The 27,274-nt window shown below is 39.1% G+C and overlaps 3 protein-coding genes across 3 annotated transcripts in view; all 3 read right to left on the bottom strand.

Moving 5' to 3' along the window:
- LOC122404083 (facilitated trehalose transporter Tret1-2 homolog) overlaps positions 1-20,329 on the bottom strand; it is a 36,658-nt gene extending 16,329 nt beyond the window's left edge. The window contains exon 1 of the mRNA XM_043407976.1: positions 20,173-20,329. The gene's annotated coding sequence lies outside the window, so the exon portion shown is untranslated. The remainder of the gene's footprint in view (positions 1-20,172) is intronic.
- LOC122404086 lies at positions 8,545-13,689 on the bottom strand. The gene has a single exon (XM_043407980.1). It carries the CDS (start codon positions 13,687-13,689, stop codon positions 8,545-8,547), a length of 5,145 nt encoding a protein of 1,714 aa, XP_043263915.1.
- Positions 20,330-21,469: 1,140 nt separating the features above from the next.
- On the bottom strand, positions 21,470-23,468 carry LOC122404085 (histone-lysine N-methyltransferase SETMAR-like). Its single transcript, XM_043407978.1, has 2 exons — positions 23,423-23,468; positions 21,470-23,326 (listed from the first exon to the last, which is right to left on the bottom strand). Exons 1-2 carry the CDS (start codon positions 23,466-23,468, stop codon positions 22,566-22,568), a joined length of 807 nt encoding a protein of 268 aa, XP_043263913.1. The 3' UTR covers positions 21,470-22,565.
- Between the last annotated feature and the right edge of the window lie 3,806 nt (positions 23,469-27,274).

The following is a 27,274-nucleotide window of genomic DNA, read 5'->3' as shown; positions in this document are numbered from 1 at the left end:
CAGGTTCGAGTTCTCATAAACGCGCATGGAGCGTTGGAGGTTATGACCGGCGAGTCAGTAAAACCAGAGTTGGAAAACCAAGACCTAGCAGCACTTGCAGCTCACCAGAAAGCTCTGAAAGAATGGAAGAAGCTTGATAGTTTGGCACAAAAGACGATAGTGACTACGGTAAGTCAACAATCATTGATACATATCATAAACTGTCTATCCGCAAAGGAGATGTGGGATAGACTCCACGAGATTTACGAGAACAAAAATGAAACTTCCAAGCATATTTTGCAGCAGAAGTGGTATTCTCTGAGTAGAGACTCTGCCGATAATATTCCTCTGCATATTGCAAAGATTAAAGACCTTGCTTACAGGCTGAGTGTGCTCGGAGAGCCAGTGTCAGATAGTATGACCATAACAAAGATTTTAATGACACTTCCGTCTTTTTACAAACACTTTATAACAGCGTGGGAATCCGCACCATTGGATCAGCGCACCCTGTCAAATCTAGTGTCGAGACTCACACTGGAAGAGCTTCGGTTGGATTCAGGCGAAAGCAAGAATAGCAGTGCTTTCTCTATGAGGGCAAAGAAGCATCCCGGGCAAAAGGTTAAGCAGGGTCAGAAGCCTGGGAAGTGTTTTAAATGTGGAAAGCCGGGGCATTGGAAGAATGAGTGTCGTTCGAAAAATCAAACTAAGCCTGATGGACACAGTGAGGCAAGAGGGAGTGCTTTTGTGGGTGGCACAATCTCAGCACAGGCGCTGGGATCCGGAGGGGCTCCGGAGGACTGGTACCTTGATTCTGGTGCTAGTCAGCACATGTCGCCGGTACACAGCGTTTTTATAAATTATCGAAAGCTGCCTTCATCGATACCAGTAAGAGTTGGTAACGGTGAAATAATCCTAGGAGAAGGAGTGGGAGAAATAGACATTCTCAGCTCCAACGGCTCCAAATGGGATCGTAATCACTTGGTTCCAGTGCTTTATGTGCCTAAACTAAAGTATAATCTGTTTTCCATGTCTTCAGCGCTTGATAAAGGTTTGCAGCTTTCATCTGATGATCGGAGATGTGAATTGCTCAAAGGAGGGAAAGTCGTTGCAGTGGGAGACAGATGTGAGAATCTCTATAAGATGCGTTTCAAATTCTGCGTGCCAAATCTCAAGAACGAGCCCTCGGAGTTGGCGAGTGCTCATGTTGGTCAGAGCGAAAGCCAGAATTCTTCGCTGAGATTTTGGCACGAGCGCCTTGTTCATCAAAACGTTCAACACGTTCGGAAAGTGTTGAAGAATTGGGGAATCAAAGCCGAGACTGTAGGTGATTGGCATTGTGATGGCTGTTCACTGGGGAAGATGACACGAAAGCCGTTTCCCAAAAGCCAATCTTCATCGAGGAAGCCTGGAGATCTTTTCCATGCGGACTTGTGTGGACCGATGGAGCACCTGTCAATCGGGAAGTCCAAGTATTTCTTACTCTTAAAGGATGATTTCTCGCACTATAAATTCGTGTTTTTTCTCAGCAAGAAATCAGAAGTCAGAGAGTGCTTTCAAGGTTTTCTGAAGGCAACAGAAACGCAACTCGGGAGGAGCATTAAAGCTCTCAGGACTGACAATGGATTGGAGTTTGTCAATGAAGAAATGCAGGCGATTATGATCAGAAATGGCATAAGGCATGAGACAAGTGCTCCATATGCACCAGAACAGAACGGGGTTATCGAACGGGAAAACCGAACAATTGTGGAGGCAGCACGGACAATGCTTTATGCGAAGGGTGTAAAACCTGAATTGTGGGCCGAGGCAGTTCATACGGCATGCTATGTACTCAACAGAACTGGGACTAGCAGTGTCAAGGATAAGACACCGTATGAGTTATGGTTTGGTGAGAAACCGGCGAATCCCGGCTACAGAGTTTTTGGCACGGAGGTGTATACTCACATCCCGAAACAAAGACGAAGGAAGTGGAGTGCAAAAGCCAAGAAGGGCGTTTTTGTCGGGTATGATGATTGCACGAAAGGCTATAGGATTTGGTTTCCATCCGAAGAAAGGGTGGAAGTACATCGAGACGTTGATTTCCTGCCAGAAAATGCTGTGCCCAAGGGAGAAGAAAAACATAATAGGATAGAAGAAAATTTACAAGTGCCAGTTAATGATACAAACCGGAACAGCGCAGAAGACGATATTGAATTAGGGCCTGAAAGTAGTGATGAAGATCCTTTCCAAGAAGCTCTAGAACAAGAGGATCCCGGTGTGCAACGAGACGAAGATCGGTCGGAAGAGCCGCAGGTGCAACAGGAAACGTCTGATCCGATCGAACCTGATGGCGTTGCAGTAAATTCCCAGAAAGCTCGTCAGCTTCGACCCAGGAGAAATTTGAAAAAGCCAGAACGACTTAGCGAATATCAACTTGAATTCGAGGAATCGCTCCTTACAGCTGGACAGGAACCAATCACTTATAAAGGAGCCACAACAAGTGCGGAGCGTGACGCCTGGATGGATGCGATGTCAGAAGAGATGGGATCGCTGCGGAAAAATAAAACATGGAGTTTAGTCGAACCTCCTACAAATGCTAAAATCCTTCCAAATCGGTGGGTGTACAGGCTGAAGCCACCAGTAGGCAACCTCAAAGCGCGGTACAAAGCCAGGTTGGTGGTGAAAGGATTTTCTCAGAGGCCCGGTATGGACTACGAAGAAACATTCAGTCCCGTCGTGCAATACGGATCGATTAGAGCGATCCTGGCCATGGCTGCATCATCGGAAATGCAGCTGGTCCAATTTGACGTCAAAACAGCTTTTCTACATGGAAATATAGATGCCGAAATCTATATGGTTCAGCCTGAGGGTTTTCAAGATGGGACCACAAGAGTTTGTAAACTTGAAAAAGCCTTGTACGGTCTCAAGCAGGCTGCAAGATGCTGGAATAAGAAGTTCACGGACTGTCTGTTAAGATTCGACTTGAGAGCGACCTCGGCGGACCCGTGTGTTTTCACATCACACGAGAACGGAGAAACACTTATTTTGGCGATATACATCGACGACGGTCTCATTGCCTCAACAAGCAAGAAGAAAATAGACAAATTTTTGGAATACCTAGCGACTGAAATTGAATTAACTGTGTCTCCATTAAGTCTGTTTTTAGGGATGGAGATCAAAGTTTTTGCGGATGGTTCGATCTTTGCGAACCAGGCTGCATATACTCAGCGAGTGCTCGATCGCTTCCGGATGAGTGAAGCAAATGCGGTGTCGATCCCAGCAGATCAACATACTGATCTGAGTCTGCAGACTTCAGGGGACGACGACAAGGCGATGAACGTGCCCTACAAGGAAGCGGTGGGCAGTTTGCTGTACTTAGCTATGGTCACAAGGCCGGACATTGCTTACGCAGTAAGCACAGTGAGCCAGTATGCGGAATCACCCAGGAAGGCTCACTGGAACGCGACTAAGCGCATTTTGAAGTACATTAAGGGAACTGCTGCCTACGGTATTTTCTTTCCTAAGCAAGAGGGAATGTTGACCTTGACCGCGTACAGTGATGCAGACTTTGCCGGGGGACAAAGCTACAAGGAAGTCAACAACGGGCTACGTGATCCAAGCTTCAGACGCGCCGATAATTTGGGGTTCGCAGAAGCAGAAATCCGTAGCGTTGTCGACGACGGAATCCGAGTACGTTGCGGCAAGTCAAACAACCAAAGAGATAATTTGGATAATTAGACTGATGAAAGACTTAGCGAAAGATACACTGGATGTTCCTATTATGTATATAGATAACCAAAGTGCAATTAAACTTATAAAAAATCCAGAGTATCATAAGCGTACTAAACATATAGATGTAAGATTTCATTTTATAAGGCAGCATTTCGAGAACAAAGACTTTAAGCTTGAGTATGTATGTACGGGCGAGCAGAACGCAGATATATTTACCAAAGCACTATGTAAGTCCACTTTTGAGTACCTGCGAAGTAAAATAAGCGTTTTGAATGAAAGTGATGCGAGAGTTATGTCAACCCAAAGTGGGAGTGTTGTATTTAAGAATTAAAATAGTTTTAGTTGGGTTGACATGCCGGCAGAGTGCGCTCTAGCTAGAGCCGAAACATGTGTTAAAATAATTTACCCGTTTGCCGGTCTACCGTTTGGTCTCTTACTTCTTTTGTTTTTCCGGGTTTTCCCTTTTGTCTGTGGCAATAAAAATCTATCACGTATGCAAACTGAATTGTGGCGATCTGTTTATTAATACCCAAAACTCAACAATAATATCATATTAATATTGAGGATGAATACTTTTTGTTTAGAAAATTAGTTTCTTTCTTACTATGTAGGGATCTGGACATTACGTTTCGGCCCTGGTCTGATCACGCGTGCAGTGCCGCAGCTGTTTATTTTTCCTGCCAATTCTCGTTGAACCGGGTTATAGGTTAGAAATATTCGGAGACTTATAAAGTCACTCATCTTTTCATTACCCCAATTTAATTAACGCACAATTGTTATTGGCGTTAACCTGCGTGTGTATATTTGCGTTGTATAATTTTCACCGTCCTTGCAAGCGTTTCGCATTCTCATGAACCGGACATTCAATTTTCCTATTATTCCTCCTTTCTCCGTCAATAGCATAATTGAATTGTTATTTATGGGATTATTAGCACTGTAATTGGCTCGTATACATTCCAAAGATTTCAGAATGCCACGGCAATCGAGTAAATACGACATTTCAAGTAACTTTCCAGCGAGTGCATACGCACGAAGTAACACGTTAAAAATAGTAACTAAATGGTATAATAACCGTTTATACAAACGTCTTAATAATTATTTACGACATATAATAATTTTTTGCAGTTATAGCATAATAAAAAATAACAGTAGTCGTAAGAATTACAACACGCTGGAATGTTAAAACTTCAATGTACGAGTTGTTCAGCTAGTAAATAAACAAATTTTTCTGCTTTATTGAATTTTAACTTTAGTCTTTTAGTTTTCGGCAAAACGAAAATATTTACAAAGCGCTCAATCTCTACTTGAGATCGCCAGTTCGTTTCTTGCCTTTAAGTAATTCCAAAGCAAGCAAAACGGATAATACGTACATAATTACTGCCAGTGCATCATCGTTGTACAATGTTCGAGAGATGCCTCACATACATACGTAGATTCATAATATTGATAATACATCTTTCGTAATTGTATAATCATACACCATGACAAGGCAAATGTAAACTGGTTGTTCTGACGCTATTTTGTATTACATAAATTGATTATAAATACATCGTTTCATTCTCTACAAGCAGCGGTCTCAACCCAAAGCAGGTACATATTACCAAAACGCCATTTTGCAAATATCTTGGAAATGAAGGCCTACCGCCATAGAATGCTCAAAAAATATATTTTTGTTATTATTTTATTTATATTGTGTCTTTTGTTATATAATAAACTAGGGTAAATAATGAATGAATATGTCAAAAAGTTTTTTCTTTAAATCAGTTTATTTAATAGTTATAAGCATTTGTATCTTAACAATCATGCTATGCCAATACTTTTGTCCAGCACTGTAGTGGCAATACATTCGTTACATGACAGTAACCTAAACGGTGTTAGCAATCTCTCATGCGGAGAAATTGTAATTATTTTTTATCGCTGTCCTATCAGTACATCTTCAGAAGCTATTAAATATAAAATGCCCCAACAAAGAACACGTATGGTCTGTTTTACCTCTGACTGCGAAAATAACATGTGTCTTCAAATAATTCAAGAAAACATCCGTGCTGTTAACATAATCTGCTAGTTATGTAATACGTTACCGCATACTGTGGTGTATCATAGTTGCTGTAAGAACATTGTCAAATTCTAAAATATATTATTCTTTCTTTAAGTTTATGGTCAAAGTTCTTTGAGTAACTTTAATGACATATACTACTTAGAAAATTTGGAGGATTAAATCTCTATTATGTACACAATATGTACTTCGAAAATTGCTCGTGCTGTACAAGCTAAACCTTGAGTTGAAGATCTTAATCATGTTGTCTACGTTTTGTTTGTAATATGCTATTTTAAATTCATCCGATTAACGGTTTGAACATTCATCTCAATCATATTATTTATAGAGATGAAGGGATAAAGGCGTGTTCGTTGAAATAATCACAGTGTTCAAGTTCTTTTTGCTTTTTATTTATTCTCGGCAGCGTCTTCTGGAGAACTCTCTTTTTTTCGTTCTACCAGCGTTTATGTAGCTGTCCGTTTTCTTCAGCCAACCCCCTAAAAGGTGGGGTTGACCAATTACCGCGTTCGAACCCCGTCAAATCGTACCGCCCCCCTTCTTGTGCCTGCAGCACGCTTCCTTGAAGCAGGGGGTGCGATTTGACGGTGTTTGCGCTTGCTGGCGAAAGTGGCAACGCAGCGGAATTCCCCAAGATCCTAGGTCGGCAGCATGACCAGCCGATGGTCGCCAGACCTTGCGTCGAAGACCTTTAGGGAAACTCAGGGTTTATGACACTAGCGATTTACCATCGAGGCCGTCGACAAATTCTTACAATGAACATGCTTTCTAAAAACTTTGTTTTTACTTTGTACGGCTGGCCGCTACAGAGATAAATTGTTCTCTCGATTATAATAGCCTCAGCTAAGCAATTGAATGTTTATATTTGAATGGAACTAAAATTTTATCTTCGTTACACATGATTCAATCTAATCTGACAAATAAAATTCGTTGTGATATCCCCAATAACATAAGAATTTTGTTATTAACTGACTGATTGGCTACCGATTCATCAGACCCAGGCGAGGGTATGGATCATGATGAGAGGCCCCTCCGCACCAATCAGGCGTGATCCCCACGCTATTGTTCGGTAGTTGGCTGATCATGTAGAAACGTAATTACTAATTATCATTTTTTGTTACTCAATAAAAACAAAGTTAAAAATGATCAATGCACACTGTTTTCATGAAAAAAACAAGCTGAAATTGCTGAAATTGAAATAAGAATTTACGAAAATATTTGAATCAGTATTTGCAATCAGTTGTATCGTACATCAGATACGATTCATAAGATACTCGAAGCATCGATTGCAAATATTTGAGTGAAGGTGAAATAGGACAAACGTGTATCGTAAATTCTGAAATTATCTGTAAAGTATTTACTCGCGTTTTTTTTTATCGTTGGCGCAATCAATTCGAAAAAGAAAAGCATAGAAACACCGGATCGTAACCACAGTTCTGTGGCAGTCGAAAGTAAATACATCATGAGCCTAAACTCTTCGTTGCGTCACGATTTAAAGCGAAACCCTGAATAATAATTATAATTATAATTATGATTATAATTAATTAGATATAATGTTTTTATTTTTCCTCCAAGTATGCCCGCAAATGTTCAATTACATTCAGGTTTGATGATTGAGGAGGTGGGTCGATAATATGTGGACAATTGTAAAATATGTTTCGTGTTATCTTGGTAAGAGCTGAAACAATAAGCTATACCCCAGTTTTTGAACACTATCTCTTACATTTTCTTTCCAAATTTGTAAATATTTGTGTTGCTCTATAATCCCTGTTTATGCGTCGCAGCGTCGACAATTATTTTAGCGACGATTAAACGACGCGGAGGAGTCTTCAGCGAATTCTGAAGTCCTATCAAAAGATGTGTGTGGACTGTAACTTTTGCTTTGTATAAGCTCTGGTGAGCACGACTATTTATTGAGACTATATGATGTGTCTTCTTTGCGAGTGTGGTTTAGTCTGATTCGAGAGTGTTCGGGGTCCGCGCACGAAACCTCGAAGATTTTCCACGCGAGTGGATTGGTCGTCTTTTTCCCTAATCAGGATCTTAGACTACGATTTTCACTAAGGTTTACGCCCCTTTGCCAACCCCGATAGAGCGGGGGTGAGGGCAATGGGACGCATGGGGGTGCTCTCGAAGGCCCAGCGATGCAGCCAAGGATGCCTCCAGGTTGACCGTGCCCGGCAACAACCGTTACGCACATGGTTTGGCCGACCCTTCGGCCGCTCCAGGTTTATGATTCGGTCGGTTATTAAACGAAACGAAATTCTAAAGGCTAAAATAAATGGAAAAACTCGAAGTGACTGAAATAAACTTTACTATCGCGAAAATGAGATTGCCGGTAATAGAAAAATAAACTCTAAAATATTCTTGGTCATTAAACGCGAAATAAACTAACACTCCCGTCCGTGTCATAAACGGACCTTCGAGAATCATCGCGAAAGGTGTTCCGCATCGGTCGGAACATACTCCCCCCCGTTGATCGATGCAATCGATCAACTTCTAACGTAGTGTTGTATTACTATTACGCGGGGGCGGGATACTATGCCTATTCTCTAACTTGTGATTTGTTATGTTATGCAAAACGACTGAAGTATGTCTGGATATACAATAAACCTAACTGTGGCGCACGATACAAGATATACCTAACATTACAATATAACTACAAGATAGTCAGAAACATACAAATGAAAATGTGTTATATACCTGGGTAAATGTGTGAGAGGGTGTGAAGTGTGAGGCTCTTAATCCTAATTATCCTACAACTGTACATAAATAATACATATAATACATATAACGACGAACTAGGTATTAGTTTCGATTGGTAACGGTGCCACCTTCTTCAAGGCACGTTTATACGTGCCGTGCGGGGTCTGGATGGTGACCACGCGAACCACGCCATCTTCGCCTGGGTGTAACGCAATTATCCGTCCCATTTGCCATTGCAAGGGTTGGCAGTTGTCATCTCGGATGGTCACCAGAGTTCCTTCTTTAAGGTTTACTCCGTCTCCAAGGTGCCATCTGCTCCTGGTGTGCAGCTCCTGCAAGTATTCGGTTTGCCACCTTCTCCAAAAATGGAGTTTGATTTTCTGGATATGCTGCCAGAGTGACAGCTTGTTGATTGGCGTATCAGCAAAATTGTATTCCGGTAGGCTCACTAATGACTCACCTATAAGGAAATGGCTGGGCGATAGGGCTAGGAGATCGTTGGGATCAGAGGATATAGGTGTCAAAGGACGAGAATTTAAAATTGCTTCGATCTCAACGATTAGCGTATAGAATACCTCGTACGTGAACATAGCGTCACCAATTGTTTTGTACAAATGCCTTTTGAACGACCGTACTGCAGCCTCCCAAAGTCCGCCGAAATGCGGAGAGCGCGGAGGAGACAGATGCCATTCAATGTTTTCTTGTGTTAGGAACTGCTGCATCTTGTCTTTATATTCATTAGCCCGTAAGAAGTCAAGCGTCTGTCTAATTTCATTTTTCGCGCCTACAAAATTAGTGCCGTTGTCGGAATAAATATGACGCGGTTTTCCTCTTCTCGCAAGGAATCGTTTAAGTGCTCCAAGACACGATTCTGTCGTTAAATCGGTGGCTAGTTCTAAGTGTATTGCTTTTGTTACGAAACAAACAAAAACGACCACGTAACATTTCAATTTTGTTTGATTCCTAAATTTCTTCTCTTTAATAAGAAAGGGTCCGCAGTAATCGATTCCTACGGCTTCAAATGGGCGTGTATACGTAACTCTATTTTTGGGTAAATTCCCCATTAGGTATTGTGGTGTCTTGGGGTTGTATTTGCAACAGCGAATGCATTTATGTAATACTTGTTTGACAATGCTCTTGCCAGATATAGGCCAATACTTCAATCGTATTGTTTGTAGGGTGGCTTGCATCCCGGAATGGAATTGTCTCATGTGTACCTGTCTAATTATGAGTTCGGTAATATGGTGTCTGTGCGGTAATATTATGGGGTACTTCTGTTCGTACCTGAGCAGGGCGTGTTCTAACCTGCTACCGACTCTTATAATCCCATTCTCGTCGATGAATGGGTTTAAGCTAACTAGTTTACTTTTTTTCGAAATACTCTTGCCTTTCTTTAAATTTTCTATCTCGGATGGGAATGCTTCTAATTGAACTAATCTAATCACTCGAAAATGTGCGTTTCGAATTTCTGCTACTAACAACGGGCCTGTACTCTTTTTATTATTGCGTTTTGCATTGTTACAAAACCGGAGGATATATGCTAGAATTCTATTCAATCGATCAATGCATGAGTATTTATTTAGCAACTCTACGGATGGTTGCGTAATTAGAGTTATGGGGCGTCTTTTCTCTAGAATTTCTATTGCATCTAAGTGAGTGACCGGCCAGCGAGATTCATCTAACCCTAACCAATGTGGGCCGAATTTCCACATTGTGTTCTCCAACAGCTGAGAGGGAAGTTGTCCTCTCGAAACAAAGTCTGCAGGATTATCTGCTGTTGCGATATGGAACCACTTGTCCGGACGAGCTTCCGTTTGTATTTCATTCACCCGATTGGCAACGAACGTTTTTAATAGATGTGGTGGTGTTTTTATCCAATGTAACGTGATGGTGGAATCGGACCAAAATCTAACTTGTTTAAATTCTATCTTATGCAATGCCTTCCTAACTTCCTTGTACAATTTTACAAGGAGCCTGGCCGCGCAAAGTTCGAGACGCGGTAGCGATATTGTTTTCAAGGGCGCAACCCTTGATTTTGCACATAATAAATTTACCGCGTGTTGTCCACGTTCGTTAGTGGACCTGATATATATACATGCACCATATGCGCTTTCGCTAGCATCACTGAACCCATGCAGTTCGAGCGATGCTGCATTTTGTATGGCGGTTCGACGCGGAAGTGTAAAGCTATTGAGTAAATGTAACTCGTTTCTTATCTCTATCCACACTTGTTCTATTCTTTGGGGAACAGGTTCGTCCCAGTCGACAGCCGATTTCCATAATTGCTGCATTACGATTTTTGCCTTGATAATTACTGGCCCAAGCAAACCGAGTGGATCGAACAATTGTGCAATCTGTGATAGAAGCACTCTTTTGGTAATGCGAGATTGCTCTAGCGATATTTGTTTGAACGAATAACTAATTTGATCATTCGCTGGATTCCAATATACGCCTAGTGTCTTTTTTGTTTGTGACGGATCTAGACATAATGATTGTTGCTGATTTTTAAGTTGCAAATCAGCAATCAACCTTGTGTCATTGGAGGTCCATTGTCGCAAATGGAAACCTCCGGCTCTAGCTAACGCGACGCATTGCTGCTTGATGTCTAATGCTGTTTCATAACTGTCTGCTCCCGTAAGCAAATCATCCATGTAAAAATCGCGTGTAAATATTTCTGCCGCTACAGGGAAATTTTTTGCTTCGTCTTTAGCTAATTGATTCAATGAACGCGTGGCTAAGAAGGGTGCAGGAGCGGTGCCGTAAGTGATCGTATTCAATTCAAATGTTTTGATTGCTTCCGCCGTCGATTCGCGCCATAGAATTCTTTGGTATTTTCTGTCGTCTGGATGAACTATAATTTGCCTATACATTTTTTCCATATCGGCTATGAGAACAAACGCGTGCTGACGAAATCGAATAAGTATCGAAAACAATGTATCTTGTATTGTCGGGCCAATTAACAAAGTATCATTCAATGACAGACCGGAACTACCTTTCGCGGAGGCGTCAAATACTACCCTAACCTTTGTGGTCGAGCTTGCTTCCTTTATGACTGCATGATGAGGTAGATAATACCCTACACTATCCTGCTCGTTCTCTATCTCCGTCATATGCCCTAATTCTAAATATTCGCGTAAAAATTCTGTATACTGTGTTTTTAACTCTAAGTTTGACTGGAGCTTGCGCTCTAAGCTATAAAATCGTTTTAAAGCCATTATCTTCGAGTTGCCGAGAAGATCCCGGGTTTGATTGAACGGTAACCTAACTATATATCGTCCGCGTTCGTTACGTGTTGTGTTTTCTCTAAAGTGATTCTCGCACTCCTTTTCTTCCGCGGACAAGAAAGTTTTCTCCGGAAGTTCTTCGATTGTCCAAAATCTACTAATTTCGGCATCAAGAGACGTAGCCACATGACACACTTGACTTGCTCTACCTTGTTTGCTGATTATCTGATTATTTACCTCGCCGGTAACTATCCAACCTACTTGCGTATTTTGCAATATGACGGAGGGTCTATGTAGTTTAATCTGACCCGTTTCTAATAATTTGTAAAACAACGCACTACCAATAAGTGCATCTATCTCCCCTGGTTTGTGAAACTCTGGGTCTGCCAATTGTACGTGCCTCGGTACATGGAAATCGCTCAGGTTGACCTGGCGCAACGGCAACCTCCCCGTAATCGAAGGTAAGGCAATAAATGTTACCTCTGCATTAAATGGGCTAGTTTGCGATTTTATCGTGGATTGAACTAAATACTTCGCATTTGTATTGAGTTGCCCTAAACCGGAAAACGACAGATCTATGTTTTTCTGCTTCAATTGCAGCCTTTCCGCGAGTTTATGCGTAATAAAGTGGGTTTGCGAGCCACTATCTAATAATACGCGACACGCGTGCTCCTTATGGTGCTTGTCTAAAATCGTGATTCTAGCGGTGCCGAGCAATACTTCCGAATCGAACGACGCGGTCAAGGTGGTCTTAATGCCTTCCGCGGATGTTGATGGGGTGGATAAGATTTGGCTCGTCCCGACTGGTGTTTCGGTCGGAAAGTGAAGCAACGTATGATGCTTCTTGTCGCATTTACGACAATTTCCTAATCGACAATTAATCACGACATGGTTCGGACGTAAACAATTTATGCAAAGTCTCGCCTTCTTAACTATGTTTAAACGATCGCGAGCGGACAATTGCAGAAACCGGGTACATGAATAAATTGGGTGTTCCCCCTTGCACATTACACAATTTTGCTGTCGCTCGTTCGTTGATATGTACGAATGATTGCGAACCTGAGTCTTGGGGCGCAACCTATCATGAGCGTTGTTTGTCTTAGAAGAATTTAAGATATCCGCTCCAAGATCATCCCCGCGCGCATATTTATTGATAAAATCTAAGAACTGTTTAAACTTGGGAATTTCCTCATCTTCTAATGTACGCTCCCACGCGCGGCGAGTATTCTTATCTAGTTTACTAGACACGATATGTATTAAAAATGCATCCCAATGCTCGGTGGGTTGATTTATGGCCTTTAATGCGTTTACGTGTACTTGAGCCTTCTCTGCTAACTGTCCGAGGTTCCCGGGTGTGTCTCGAGTGATCTCCGGAAGATCGATCAACAATCGCAAGTGTGCGTTTATAATTTTTCTGGGTTTGTTGCATCGCTTGCATAACAAATCCCAAGCCACCAAATAGTTTCCTTCTGTCGCGTTCAATGCTTCAATTACTGCGATAGCCTCCCCACGAAGAGCATTTTTTAATAAGTGAAACTTCTGCACACCGATCAACTCGTCATTATCGTGCACTAGGGATTTAAAGGTGTCATGAAAACTATGCCACTCTACGGGATTGCCGTCGAATGGCTTAATTTCTATCTTGCGTAAAAGTGAACTAGTTTGTCTAACTGTATTTGGCGATTCTACTACTCGATTTGCGGACACGGTTCCGCTAATTCCGCGTTGTTCTTTCAACCGCTCGCTGATTGTTTCCGCGGCACTATAATAATATTCTTCGAACGACTCCCATTCCGGCGTATGGTCAGATTCTTCGTCTGCTATTTCAATAGCTACTTGCACTTCCGAAAAGGCATTGAATATTTGCTCTAATTTGGACTGGCGAATTTCCAATACAGCGATCGAGATTTCGCGCTGCTCTGCGAGGAATGACTTTAAACGCGTTAGTTGGGCCTTAACCGCGGCGCGACGCCTTCTCAATGCTTTAAGGTCAGCAGATTCTAACGAGGGTGTCATATTGTCGAGATCGAAACACGTGGATGGGATAGATTAATTGGAAAGTGAATCGTTAGCACTCACCGATACAGATTATTGCGATACTGCCGTCTCTGGACGCTAGATGCGATACTGCTCAGCTGCTGATAGGATGCTGATGCACTCCTTCTGCTTCTTGTATGACGATTGATCACCGTCGTCGAATGATTCTCCAACTACCGCTCACTGCTTCGCTTGGCTGCTGTCGTTCGTGCAGGAACGTCGTTGGCTCGTTGGTTTCTCGTGAATTCGCCTTCTGAATCTGCTTCCTGGCTTAGCTTCCACTGGTCTTTGCCCAATGTCTCCCCAAATGGAGTACAATATTGTATAATAGCTGGAACCACTGTCCAACTCAAGCGCGATATTGTATATTGTAGCCGGAACCACTATCCGGCTCGAAGGACCAAAAATGTTTATGCGTCGCAGCGTCGACAATTATTTTAGCGACGATTAAACGACGCGGAGGAGTCTTCAGCGAATTCTGAAGTCCTATCAAAAGATGTGTGTGGACTGTAACTTTGCTTTGTATAAGCTCTGGTGAGCACGACTATTTATTGAGACTATATGATGTGTCTTCTTTGCGAGTGTGGTTTAGTCTGATTCGAGAGTGTTCGGGGTCCGCGCACGAAACCTCGAAGATTTTCCACGCGAGTGGATTGGTCGTCTTTTTCCCTAATCAGGATCTTAGACTACGATTTTCACTAAGGTTTACGCCCCTTTGCCAACCCCGATAGAGCGGGGGTGAGGGCAATGGGACGCATGGGGGTGCTCTCGAAGGCCCAGCGATGCAGCCAAGGATGCCTCCAGGTTGACCGTGCCCGGCAACAACCGTTACGCACATGGTTTGGCCGACCCTTCGGCCGCTCCAGGTTTATGATTCGGTCGGTTATTAAACGAAACGAAATTCTAAAGGCTAAAATAAATGGAAAAACTCGAAGTGACTGAAATAAACTTTACTATCGCGAAAATGAGATTGCCGGTAATAGAAAAATAAACTCTAAAATATTCTTGGTCATTAAACGCGAAATAAACTAACACTCCCGTCCGTGTCATAAACGGACCTTCGAGAATCATCGCGAAAGGTGTTCCGCATCGGTCGGAACAATCCCATAGCATTATTGACCCAACTTCGTGTTTAACAGTGGGCCACAAGTTATTCTCTTTTACACTTATTCAACATAAAATGAAAACACTTGTAGCTATCAAATAACATAGCCGAACAAAAGTATTAGCACAGAGCGTATTTTCAAATAAAATGTTATGTAACTGTGAATAAAGCACAATGTCTTCTTTATTTTTGGTATAAAATATAAGTTTGAGATTTGAACTTAAGTATCTCGCGAAATAAAGCGGTTAAGTAGACCTGCAATGATGAAAAATAGTAACAAATACACAGAGGACAGTTTTCGACGAAACAAAAGTGTTGGCACACTTGTAAATTTAATATTTCTATGAAACACTTATGTAAATATTTATAATATTGGCATGACTGTTGTATCCAGGGAAGTCCCGAGATTCAATTTGTTATTCATTTGTTATTTCTTACTAAGTTTGCCTGTAATAAAGTGAATAACACAACAACGTATCGAAAAACACGAGAAACAACAATTTCAGACAGAAAAATTATATTAAAATTATCAAAAGAGGGAAATTCATATTCTACAATAGCTAAAATAGTAAATAGAAGACGTTTCATCGTAAGAAATATCGTTAAACGGTTTCCTGACGAACAAAATGTAAAAAATCTTCCACGAAGTGGTCGTCCACAGAAATTATCAGAACGAGATAAACGAAAAATTACCAAGATTGTAAACAAAATCCTAAAGTTACCTCTACAGAAATAGCGGCACAAATGAAAAGTGAAAATAAGGTAGATGTACATCCTATAACTATCCGGAGAGTTTTTAAAAGTGCCGGGTACAATTCAAGAATGGCTAGAAGAAAACCATTGATCAGCAAAATTAATCGAAAAAACAGATTAGAGTTTGCAGAAATGTACGTACACAAAAATTTAGAATTTTGGGATAGAATACTCTTCTCTGACGAAAGTAAATTTAATATTTTTAAATCTGATGGTCAAATAAGAATATGGCGAAAGCGTAATACCGAGTTGGATTCGCATAACATAGTCTCAACTGTTAAACACAGGGGTGATAGTGTATTAGTATGGGGTTGTATGAGTTCCTCCGGACTTGGAGAACTAGTTTTTATAGACGGTATTATGGATAAATTTGTATATTTAAATATTTTGAAACAAAACTTAAAAAAAAGTGTGGAAAAATGAAATCTTGGGGAAAACTACTATTTCCAACAAGATCATGATCCCAAGCATACTGTTTATATTGTCCGCCAATGGATCGTTTTTAATACACCCCATACATTGCCAACCCCTTCTGAGTTAGATAAATGAGATAAATGAGTTAGAAAGAAGGATCCGAAAACACCTTATTCAGACAAAGGAGCAATTAAAAGATGCACTTATGAAGGAATGGAACGAAATAGGTTTAGAAGTAACACAAAATTTAGTACATTCGATGCCTAATCGGTTACAAAATGTAATAAGACAAAAAGGATTACAAACAAAATATTAATTTGAATATTGTATTATGAAATAGTAAGTGTGCCAATACTTTTGTTTCGTCGAAAACTGCCCTGTATGTGTTTGTTATTATTTTTTATTATTACAGGTCTACTTAATCGCTTTGTTTCGCGAGATACTTAAAGTTCAAACCTCAAACTTATATTTTATACCAAAAAAAAGGAAGATATTATGCTTTGTTCACAGTTACATAACATTTTATTTGAAAATACGCTCTATGCTAATACTTTTGTTCGGCACTGTAGTTACCTGTGATTCCCCACATTCTATGGCGAAAAACTGACAATGTTGCCAACTGTTCGAGTTTTACTTTGAGCTACTGTATTTTAATCGATATTTTATCTAACCTATAGCGATTTACACAAATTACAATGTAATTTAATTCATTTATTCATAAATTCAAGAAAATCAAGGTACAAAAATTAATTTAATTTTGTTTTAAATAGAGGAAAAATAACAATGAAGTAAGATATTTATATGAAATGAGGTATTTACTTCAGAAAGTTTAAACTGCTTCAAAATATTTAAAATAGTTAATACATAATGGCACTTTACAAATATCACATTGATAAATCGATTCCTTTCTAATATTTTGATATTTGCAAGTAGTACAACGACCACTGGTTTTTCTTTCCCTTGCTAAAATTTGTGGAATTCTTACTGAATAATGTTGATCCACAAATCTTGTTGGTAAAATAATGGATTTCGGGCCAGTTGAACATGTTTCTTTAGATATCCAAACGTTATGTACCAAGTTTTTCTACAGAATAATGGGAACCTCCCAAAGTGAACTTCTTTTTATTTATTTATAAAAAAAAATTTTGCTAGAGTCACAAACGATCCCAATATGTCATTTGAAAGTTAAATATACTAGACTGAATCAGTTCAAAGCATAATGTAATGAGTTTTACTGATATAGAAACAAAGGGAAAAGGAGACCTATGCAGAATTCAAACCCACAATTTTCAGATTACTGGATCTTTGATTATTTAGTTGTCTTATCAATCTCGACATCTCCATATTGCTAATTATTCCAATGTTAATGGTATCTTGTCTGCTGTGGATATATGGGGATTTCCATTCCCACACTAATAATGAGAAAATTGATATGTTTAATGTGTTTGTGAAATACAGTGATGATGGACATAACAATGAAATGATGTATTGTACAGAATATTTTGATCAAGAACAACTCCTTCGAATATACTTTTACATCTAATCCAGAAATTCTTTCCTCCAAGGTTCTTTCAAAGAAGAAAGTTTATTCTTTTCTTTCTTTCATGTCTTTCTTTTAAACCGATGACATGATAGTTTAAATTAAAACTAATTGTGCAAGTGTAACTGCTACACAATTTGAGTCTGTAATGGAAAATATAAAAGCGTAATAAAATATTTATGGGTTCATGGTAGAATGTTTGAGCAAATACATACTAGGATAAAGTAATAATAAGTATGAAGTATCTCATAAAGTATTATGTTTTTAATAATTATGTTATGTATAAAAATACGAAAGTTGATTTATGTAAAAAATGTGCATTAAAAAACTGATGTAGTGCATATGGTACTTTCATCTTTGTACTATCAAAAAATTTATTTTATGTTGATAAAGACATTTGAAGCTTGCTTAGAAAATAAACTTGTCATTTATTTTCTATTTCGATGTTTTGACAGTTCAAATATTGCGTCAGATTGAACAAGTTAATAATAATAATTACATTATTATAGTTAATAATAATTTTACATTCTTATTGCTCTCCTCTACTTTTATGTAATCTGCACGCAATTTATTTCAATTTTAACCTGCGATGGTTTTCTTTTTATTTGACTTAATCAACCAAATTTTGGCTTTTTAGGCATTAGTAAATAATTATACTGTTATTCTCCATCAATGTATATTCTCCCACCATATCTGCATTATAATATCATATTACTCTTGTGTTTTGATTAAAATATCAATAATTTTGTGTTGTTTCTCTATTAACTCCTTGCATTCGAGGAATGTTTCGGCACGCAGAAATCCAGTCTGCTTTTTCAGTACAGTTTTTAATAACAAACGGTTACAAATGGTTCTTACCGTATTTATTTTAATTTTCTGATAATAATTCTTATTTTAATTTTAAAACACTCTGGCGAGAAGCGTTACTCGGTTGCGAAGGGTTAATTTTCTAAAAATTCCGAGATTTTATCCCTTCTTCCTCGGAAACAGCGAATACAAATAATTAATAAATTCGATTTAGTAATTTATGTACTAATTACTACGTAATTAACGAATTAGGTAACAGTTGCAGTGGTAGTATTTTTAATTATTTGTATTCGTTCCTTGATGTATCTTCTACGCGCATCTTGCTACCTACCCGGCGCGGTGGCTATTCGAGTTCGGACGGCCCTGAGTGCGCGGAAGGCGAGCGTCGTGATTGGTCATTGTTTTTCGTTAATAATTCAAAAACGAAGCCCTATCCGATATTTTTGCAAAGGAAATTGTTGTTCAGAATCGTCTCAGCTACCCCCCATTTCCGGTTCTTACACTATTTACGGGACACCCTGTATAAGTTTCTTTCATTATTTCTCCAAATATTTTTGTTACTTACGAAAATGTAATTTCATAATGCTTTCTATTGTATTTTATTTTTAAGATATTATATTGCTTGATATGGGTTTTAATTAACGAAATAGTTACTAGAATCACCCTGTATATCTAGGTATTAAAAGTCAACTTTTTTTATATAACAATTGACTCAAATGAATATTTGTACCCTAATTTTTTTTTATAGAGGATAAAGGGAGGCATAAAAATTATACAGTTTCATAGAAAAAAAATAAAGTTGACTTTGAAAACATCGAAACACCACCAATTTCGTATAGACGTACAGGGTGTTCGGCCAACCCCGGGAAAAATTTACATAAGCGATTCTAGAGACAAAAATAAGACGAAAATCAAGAATGCCAATTAGTTGATGGAGGCTTTGTTAAAAAGTTATTAACGTTTAAAGTTCCGCTCGTTCTGAATTTTTTTCTCGAAAATGCGCAGGATTTTTGGGGTATGTCTATTCACCAAAAATGATTGTAATTGACCCCCGTAACCAAAAATAATTTTTCCAGAACGATTTGAAATTTTTGAATTTAATTGTTAATAACTTTTTAACGAAGCCTCATCAACAAATTGATATCCTTAATTTTTGTCTTATTTTGGCCTCTAGAATCCCCCATTAAAATTTTTCCCGAACACCCCGTATGTACGTATATGTATACTTATACTTTCAACGAATTTTTGAAGATTTTTTGCCAGTTGTATTTCTAATTAATGGAACTAATATTCTTTGTCCTTTCCATGACAAAATAAATATTGTTAACTTATTCTTCATAAGTAAATTTCCTTTTAATGTTTATATCACGTTAATTGCTACGCCAATGTTTAAAAATTTACAACTATTATGGTTCTTCCATTGTAAATGATTTTACAATACACCTTAAGTTTAAAGTCGTGGTCACCAGTGACCATCATGGCAGTCAACAAGCCAATACAGATAATTCAACTAATTCTGTATTTCACTCGTGTTAATATTAACATGGTATCAATATTTCATCGATAGTGTTTAAAAATCGAGTATAATTTCGTACGTATTAATGTCAAAAATTTGAATTCAGAAATTAACAAAAATGAATTTACCTAATTACCGATACGAGTGTTGAAAAAATACACAATAGGGTTGGGCGAGTATCGTTACCACTAATAACTAAAATGATAAAAAAAAAAATCAATTTACCAGCGCGGAACGAAGTTAAACGTCGCGACCGATATTCGAACCACTTTTTGGGACAGTGTACCTTCGAAACGAGATTCCTCTTTCGATGAATTTTGTACTAACCTGTTTAACGACAGTCCCTTTCACTTTTTAGATTCGAACATTTCGATACACTAGAAACTTTGTATTTGCTGGTCCAGACACTTCTAACAACGAAAACAGCGTTAGCGTTTCACCACCTAAAAGTTTGTCGCGGCACGCACCTTTCGCACGTGCGAGTCTCCCGGATATCGACGATCGAATGCTCTCAGCACGAGACAGCGACGATCTCTCATCCTCGAAGACGCGAAAGAGGAAACTGAACACGGCCGCGATACATAGATACGGAATACTCAAGGCAGTTTTATTCGAGTCCCACTCCCGTCTGGTTTTATGAAGTGCAGCGATACGGTTCAACGGCGCTAATTGCTTTTCTGTGTTTCCTCGCGGATCGAATCCTTTTCTCATTGTTCGCTCGCGCGAGCCAAGGCGACTACCAGCGTCGCGCTACAAGCGTCGGAGAGGGAGGGGGCACAATAAAAGACAGGGCCTAGGGCCGTTTTCACCGCGTGGATTTCGATTTCATGAGGTCTTCCCTTGTTTCCTATACGATAGCTGAATTATTCGATGTTTATGCTAATTTATGCTTATGCTGATTTATTTCGATGTTATCGAGAGCAAGTCGAAAGCAGTTCATTTATATATATAAATTTATTTATAATTATGTATTAATGTATTATTTATAAATAATTAAAAAATAAAATTGTATTTATTTATAAATAAGTAACAGTAAATAATACAATTTTGTAAATACAAAATATACCGCATGTTGCGATTTGATTGAAAAAGAACTGACAAATTTTGTATGGATTTTTTAAAATTATTAATAAATGTAATTATTGTATATCCAAGAAGTTATGGTTTTATTTTAAAATATGTACTACTGCTTTTGAAATAGTGGCACACAATTATATTAAAATCAACGAGGGATCAATAAAATTAAAAAATTTTGACTCAAATGTGGCATGGTTACCCGTTATGCAATCGCTTTGAAATTTTGCATACATCATTCACTCACTAAATGTAATAGTTTAGGAGGGTAGCACGAATAAAACACGAAAACAAAATGTCCTCTATAGCTAAGGACCACCCTAGTATAGACAGAATTTAATAGTGTAGAGCGAAAGTTTTTTGACAAAATCTTGGAAACTATTAAATAATTGGAGCTGACCTTTTATAATTAAGATCTACAACCCCCCCCCCACCCTCCCCCCCAAGAAGTTGGTGTTTCAATTGGGACTTTTCGGAAGAACATCTTTCATAAATAGTAAACAATCTGTCAAATTCGATTAAACTTTGATGAGTAGTAAATGCCAGGTTATTAAATATACGCTGTGTTTGACTATCGAAAACAGGCGCAGAAAACGAAATTCATCGCGCCTTTCAATAAGGTGCTAAAAACTGTCAGATGCAGCAACCGTTAGAAAAATTGTAGCCGCACTTTAGCAGATTTGACGGTATGCACGGCTCAAATAATGGACGGCTTACGCAAATGGGGAAAGTAAGAGGAAAAACTTCGCCTTGAATTATTTCCGCTAATCATCAAGTAGAAAAGCGAGTAGAACAATACCAAATCACGGTTACATGATACACGCAATAGGTCACTAAAGAATTTTGTTATCGAATATTTATACACTATCTGGATTACTTGTATGTACGTTATAATAGCATTTTCCCACGAATTCGCTTGCGTGGATGTTGGATCAAATACAATTTACACCACATTTTGTTGGAAATGTTTCTCATTCTCATGTTGGCAAACATGCACATGTTGGAAATATTTCTTTTCCCCTCGTTGGCAAACGTGCACACCATCTTTTGTTTTAGTTTTTAGTATAGATAGCAGTTAAATAGCGTTCGGTACCATGTATGCAACTATTCGTGCAACATTAAACATAACCTAAAAAGTACATGCGCCGTTTTTTATTGTCTAATCCTATAACCTCCGCTACACATCTGTCCAATGCGCTGCGTCAATCATATGAATTGGGTTGATGCAAAATTAAACATCGTTTTTAGGAGTTTTTATTTACCGTTGAAAATTGGCGTCAGGATCATTGTTCTTTAATTCGAGGTTTATTTCTAAATCTTACGTAATGCGGTTTAGCAGACGATATTCTACAATAAATATTAGGTTGTCCGGAAAGTTCTTTTCGTTTTTTTAACAGGTATTAAGTATAAAATATTTTGGGTTCTGTGTACTATTCTTGAATAATATATGATCCGTTCTGTTCTACCACCTTTTGCCATCGCTCCGGAAGCCTCATAATACCGCTTTTCCAAAATTCCCTTGGCTTACTGTTAAAATATTCTTCGAGGCCGTTTTTTATTTCATTAACTGATGTGAATTTTCTATTGCGAAGAAAATTTTTGAGGGAAAGGAACAAATAATAGTCCGATGGTACAAGGTTTGGAGATTATGGAGGATGCGGTAGAACATCCCAATCAAGTTCTAAAAGTTTTGTTTGCACGGGTAAAGAAACGTGTGGCGTCGCGTTGTCGTGGTGGAACACGACGCCACGTCTAGTCACCAATTCTGGACGTTTTGCAATGATAGCCTCTTTCAGTTTTTCGAGTTGGGTGCAATATTTCTCACTGTTAATCGTTTGCCCTTGCGGAAGTAACTCGTAGTAAAGAACACCCTTCCAGTCCCACCAAATTGAAAACAATATTTTCTTCGGGTGAAGTCCAGCATTTGCTACCGTTAAAGAACTCTTATTTCGACTCGACCAAGATCGTTTGCGTGCAGTGTTGTCGTAAAGGATCAAGGTTTCATCCCCAGTAATCAAACTTTTCAAAAACGGCTCTCTTTTGTCACGTTGGATGAGTAAATCGCATGTTGAGATTCGGTTCAGAAGATTGCTTTCCGTCAGTTGATGAGGGACCCACACTTCGTAGCGTTTAACGTATCCAAGCTTTGTCAAATGTTCATGAACCGTTGTTCGCGAGATGTTTGAAGCATTTGCTATCTCACGAACACTAGATCTTGGGTTTTCATCGAGGTAGGCCTTGATAAGGTCAGTATCAGTGGTGGATGGACGGCAGCTGCGATCTTTATCTTTAAGGTTAAAATTTCCGGCTCTAAACCTTCTAAACCAATTACGGACTGTTTGAACAGTTATAGACTGGTCCCCATAAATGGCACAAATCTTCTTTGTAGTATTTTCAAACGTACTGCCTTTTTAAAAGCAGTAAAACATCACATGACGCAAATGCATCTTTTGGTTTTCCATCTTTCACAAGGCGAAAAACACTCGACAAACTTTCTACTGACGTCGATAACTGTTCTCTTGTACTGCCAGAGGATGACTAATAACCATACAGTTGACGGTAAAGTGCTCTGGTTGTTTGTTTACTTAACACGTTGAGCGCCATGTCAGCCATCGGTGGCTGACACTAGACTTTCCGTTTAGGCAGCGTCACCCATCGGTGGCTGACAGCGTGTAACATGAGAACTATAAAATTTACGCTATTTTACGGAATTACAGAAAATTTATTTAAAATTTACTTAATTTGGTATCATTACAGGATTAATGGGATTCATTGTAACATGGCAAACATAAAAATGGTTCTCCTTCACAAGTATTACAAAATGTTACAACACGCTTGGTCTTTCTCCTTGCCATCTCTCTACCATCTTTTCTTACATTTTTGTCATAACATAATTTACAGTATTTTCGAACTTCATAGACTTTTCCCGATTTTCTTTGGAGTTTGTGTTCTTTTTTGGATCTTCTTGCAATTCTGCTCGGTGGAATGTTTTCTTTGTCACAACTTGTAAGATGGACTGCTAATTTTTTCCGAAATTGCGTGGCCTGAACAGGATTGTCTTAGAAATACGCGTGGCGCTCAACGTGTTAAGCACAGCGAGACAAGGCCTTAAGCGACGAACGCGAAAAGAACTTTCCGGGCAACCTAATACATCTCTTCTTCAAGAGTACAAATAAAAAATCCTTGCACACTCGTTCATATCGGTGTTTGGTCCGCGGGAGCTTTTCGCTCCGACCTCCGGAATGCCATGCGGGGATGTGGTCATTAGACCTCTCAGTCCGAATGACCACATCTCCACACGCCATCCCAGCGGCTTCCCCTATCCGCCACCTGGGGACGCGCCACGTAGGGGTTCACCTCCCCTCCCGCATGGATAACCAAACGGGTGCGTGGACAAAAATGCATTATCTTTTTTTTTTAACGTGGGCAAACCCTTATGGACATCCTAGGGCGCCTCGGGAGGAGTCTCAGGGTCCGCCACGGATGCCAGATCACCCAATGTTCACGGGCACAGGGTTGTTTTTGGTGCTTGGGCCCCTAACAGCCTCCTGAAACGACCACAATCTATTGGTCACCGACGTGGGAGTCGGAGGAGAAAGCAAGGTCGCCCCGCCTTCGTCCGTCAAAAAAGGATGGCGGAGGGGAAGGAAAAGACGTGGACCTAGGACTGGGGGATGGGGCCTGGGGGCGAAGGAGTTCTCGCATTTGACAAAGTTCTTCTGCGAGATAACGTTCTCGAGGGCTAACGCTCTCCATGCATCATCGCTGGCCACCATTTTTCCAACAATGATGGGGCCAGGCAACATTGGTGGGAGGTCCTCCCTAACTTCAAAGCTCCAGGACATGGCGCTCATAATATGAGGTTGATGCATAATTATCCGGCGTTTATATCGGCTCGTTTTTCATCAGTGAAAAGTAGCGTTTTGTTTATTATTTTTGTATGAAAATAATCTTCTGTATTGTTTTAGAAAAATGCGTGTCGAAAACCATATTCATATTCGCCATATTATGCTTTACCACTTCGAGAAAGGATGGAAAGCAGCACAGTCGTTTCGCGATCTCAACGAACTTTTTGGCGAAGGAACAATCAGCGAAAGTCAGTGTAGGGAGTGGTTTGTCCGTTTCAAATCAGGTGATACTACCGACCGAAGCACCTACGGACTATCACGTCAACCGCACTTTGAAACACTGGCAAATGAATACGATTTACGACGATTTGGATGACTTGGTGGCCGATGTCAAAGCGTGGATCGTCTCTAAGAATCGTGTCTTCTTCGCTCGTGGAATCGACCGTCTGCCAAGCAAATGGGAAGCAGTAATTGAAGTAGACGGTGACTACGCTCCCGAATAATCGTTTAAACAAGTTTTTGTCAAATATTGTTATTAATTTTGTTAAATAAAATTTGTTGAGAAAACGCCGGATAATTATGCATCAACCCTATATATATCCACGCAGGGTAAGCTTCCAACAGCCGGTGTACAGAGAGTCCTGAACATTATCATCATCACAGTGGTGAAGCACACACCGTCGCCTTCTTCCCGATTTGACACAGGTACTTCATCAAACAACCATGCCCGGTGAATACCTTGCTGTACGGAGGAATGATAAGCGAGATAACAGTAGCTATGAAAAGAAAAGGACAGGCAAGTAAGGCAATTTCAGCAGGCCCTGCGTTGGACGCTGGGATGTTGGATGGCTGGTTGAAAAGCGTATACAGAGTGTTCGGCTACCTCTGGGAAAAATTTTAATGGAAGATTCTAGAGGTCGAAATAAGACGAAAATCAAGGATACTAATTTGTTAATTGAGGCTTCGTTAAAAAGTTATAGAAACATTTCCGGCCAAACAGTATATTTTCGGTAAAGAATTTTTTTCTCTAAAGTACGTAGGATTTCGGGGGTATGTGTATTCACCAAAAATGATTATAACTGACCCCCGCAACCGAAAATAATTTTTCCAGAAAGATTTGAAATATTTGAATTTTCGTCGAAAAAGTCTACCTATTCGAATTTTTTTCTCGAAAGTGCGTTGGGTTTCAGGGGTATGTCTATTAACCAAAAATGATTGTAACTGACCCTCGCAACCGAAAATAATTTTTCCGTGAATGATTTGAAATTATGTAATTTAATTTTTTAATAACTTTTTAACGAAGCCTCAATCAACAAATTGATATTCTTGATTTTCGTCTTATTTTGGCCTCTAGAATCTCCCATTAAAATTTTTCCCAGAGGTGGCCGAACACCCTGTACATTACACATTCTCTCCAGTATAAATGATCTACACACATATAATCGCTAATACCCCAAAAGGGGGCATGCAATATAAAAGAAAAAAAAAGGCTATTAAAATATCTATGATAGAAATAGATCAGCAGAAAAGGATTTATCATTGAACGTTCAATGACAACATCTGCCCTCAACGAACGCACGAGAAGGAAATGCATTTGCATATTTAAATACTGTGCTAATTTTGATTTCACAGCTACACGGTCTAATAACTCGTAAAAGTTGGATTTTTTGTCTCTGGTTACATTCAGTATGCAAACGACAATGTAGGTAGTATTAAGTATGTATACAAAAATGTGACTGACATTGAATTATAATTATTTCGACGTGCGTAGAAAAATTATTAACGTAAATGATCACAAGTCGTTCGTATCGAGGTTATCATACCACAGTAATTACAGTCATAATTACAAATTCAAACGATAACTGTAACACGATGATTATTAATCGATATTAAACTTTAACACTTCTTGGGCAACAGTATTGACAATATTAATTATAGTTTACTTAAGTACAATTAATTAAATTCAATAATTTAAGTTAATTTCAATTAACTGATTCTTATTGATTTCAATTTCAATTAATTCAATAATCCTTATGTCAAATTATTGATTATTTTATTTGAGTAAAGTAATTGAAATAAAAAGAAATATTTGAAAATAATTATTTGTGTAACAAAAATAATAAAATATGAACTAAACTAATTATTTCAAATAATTCTTATTTCAAATAAAATATGTCCAGACCCAGTTGTAATTACGTATAAACTACTCAAAATTATGAAAAGTAGATAACGCTATATTAGCATCCATAAGTAGAAATATCGAGTGATGGCCACGCCAGCCAAGTCGTATTCATTCCCACACGGTAATTATTTGAAATTTGGGGAGACACCATATGGATTTCGATGATTTTCGAATACGTTATAAAACTCAACATGCTAAATAAATGTACATGATAAACAAATTTTTCTCATATATACAGGGTGTTCGGCCACTGATATCGAGGTGAAGTCCCAGATGAGGTATCTGGGGCTGATCCTCGATAGCCACTGGCGCTTTGAGGAGAATT

This window comes from Colletes gigas, unplaced genomic scaffold (genome assembly GCF_013123115.1).
Source record: "Colletes gigas isolate AHSC1104 unplaced genomic scaffold, ASM1312311v1 Colletes_gigas_Sc00101, whole genome shotgun sequence".
NCBI lineage: Eukaryota > Metazoa > Arthropoda > Insecta > Hymenoptera > Colletidae > Colletes > Colletes gigas.
Note: the sequence above shows the minus strand (reverse complement) of the source record. Positions and strands in the feature narration are given on the sequence as shown.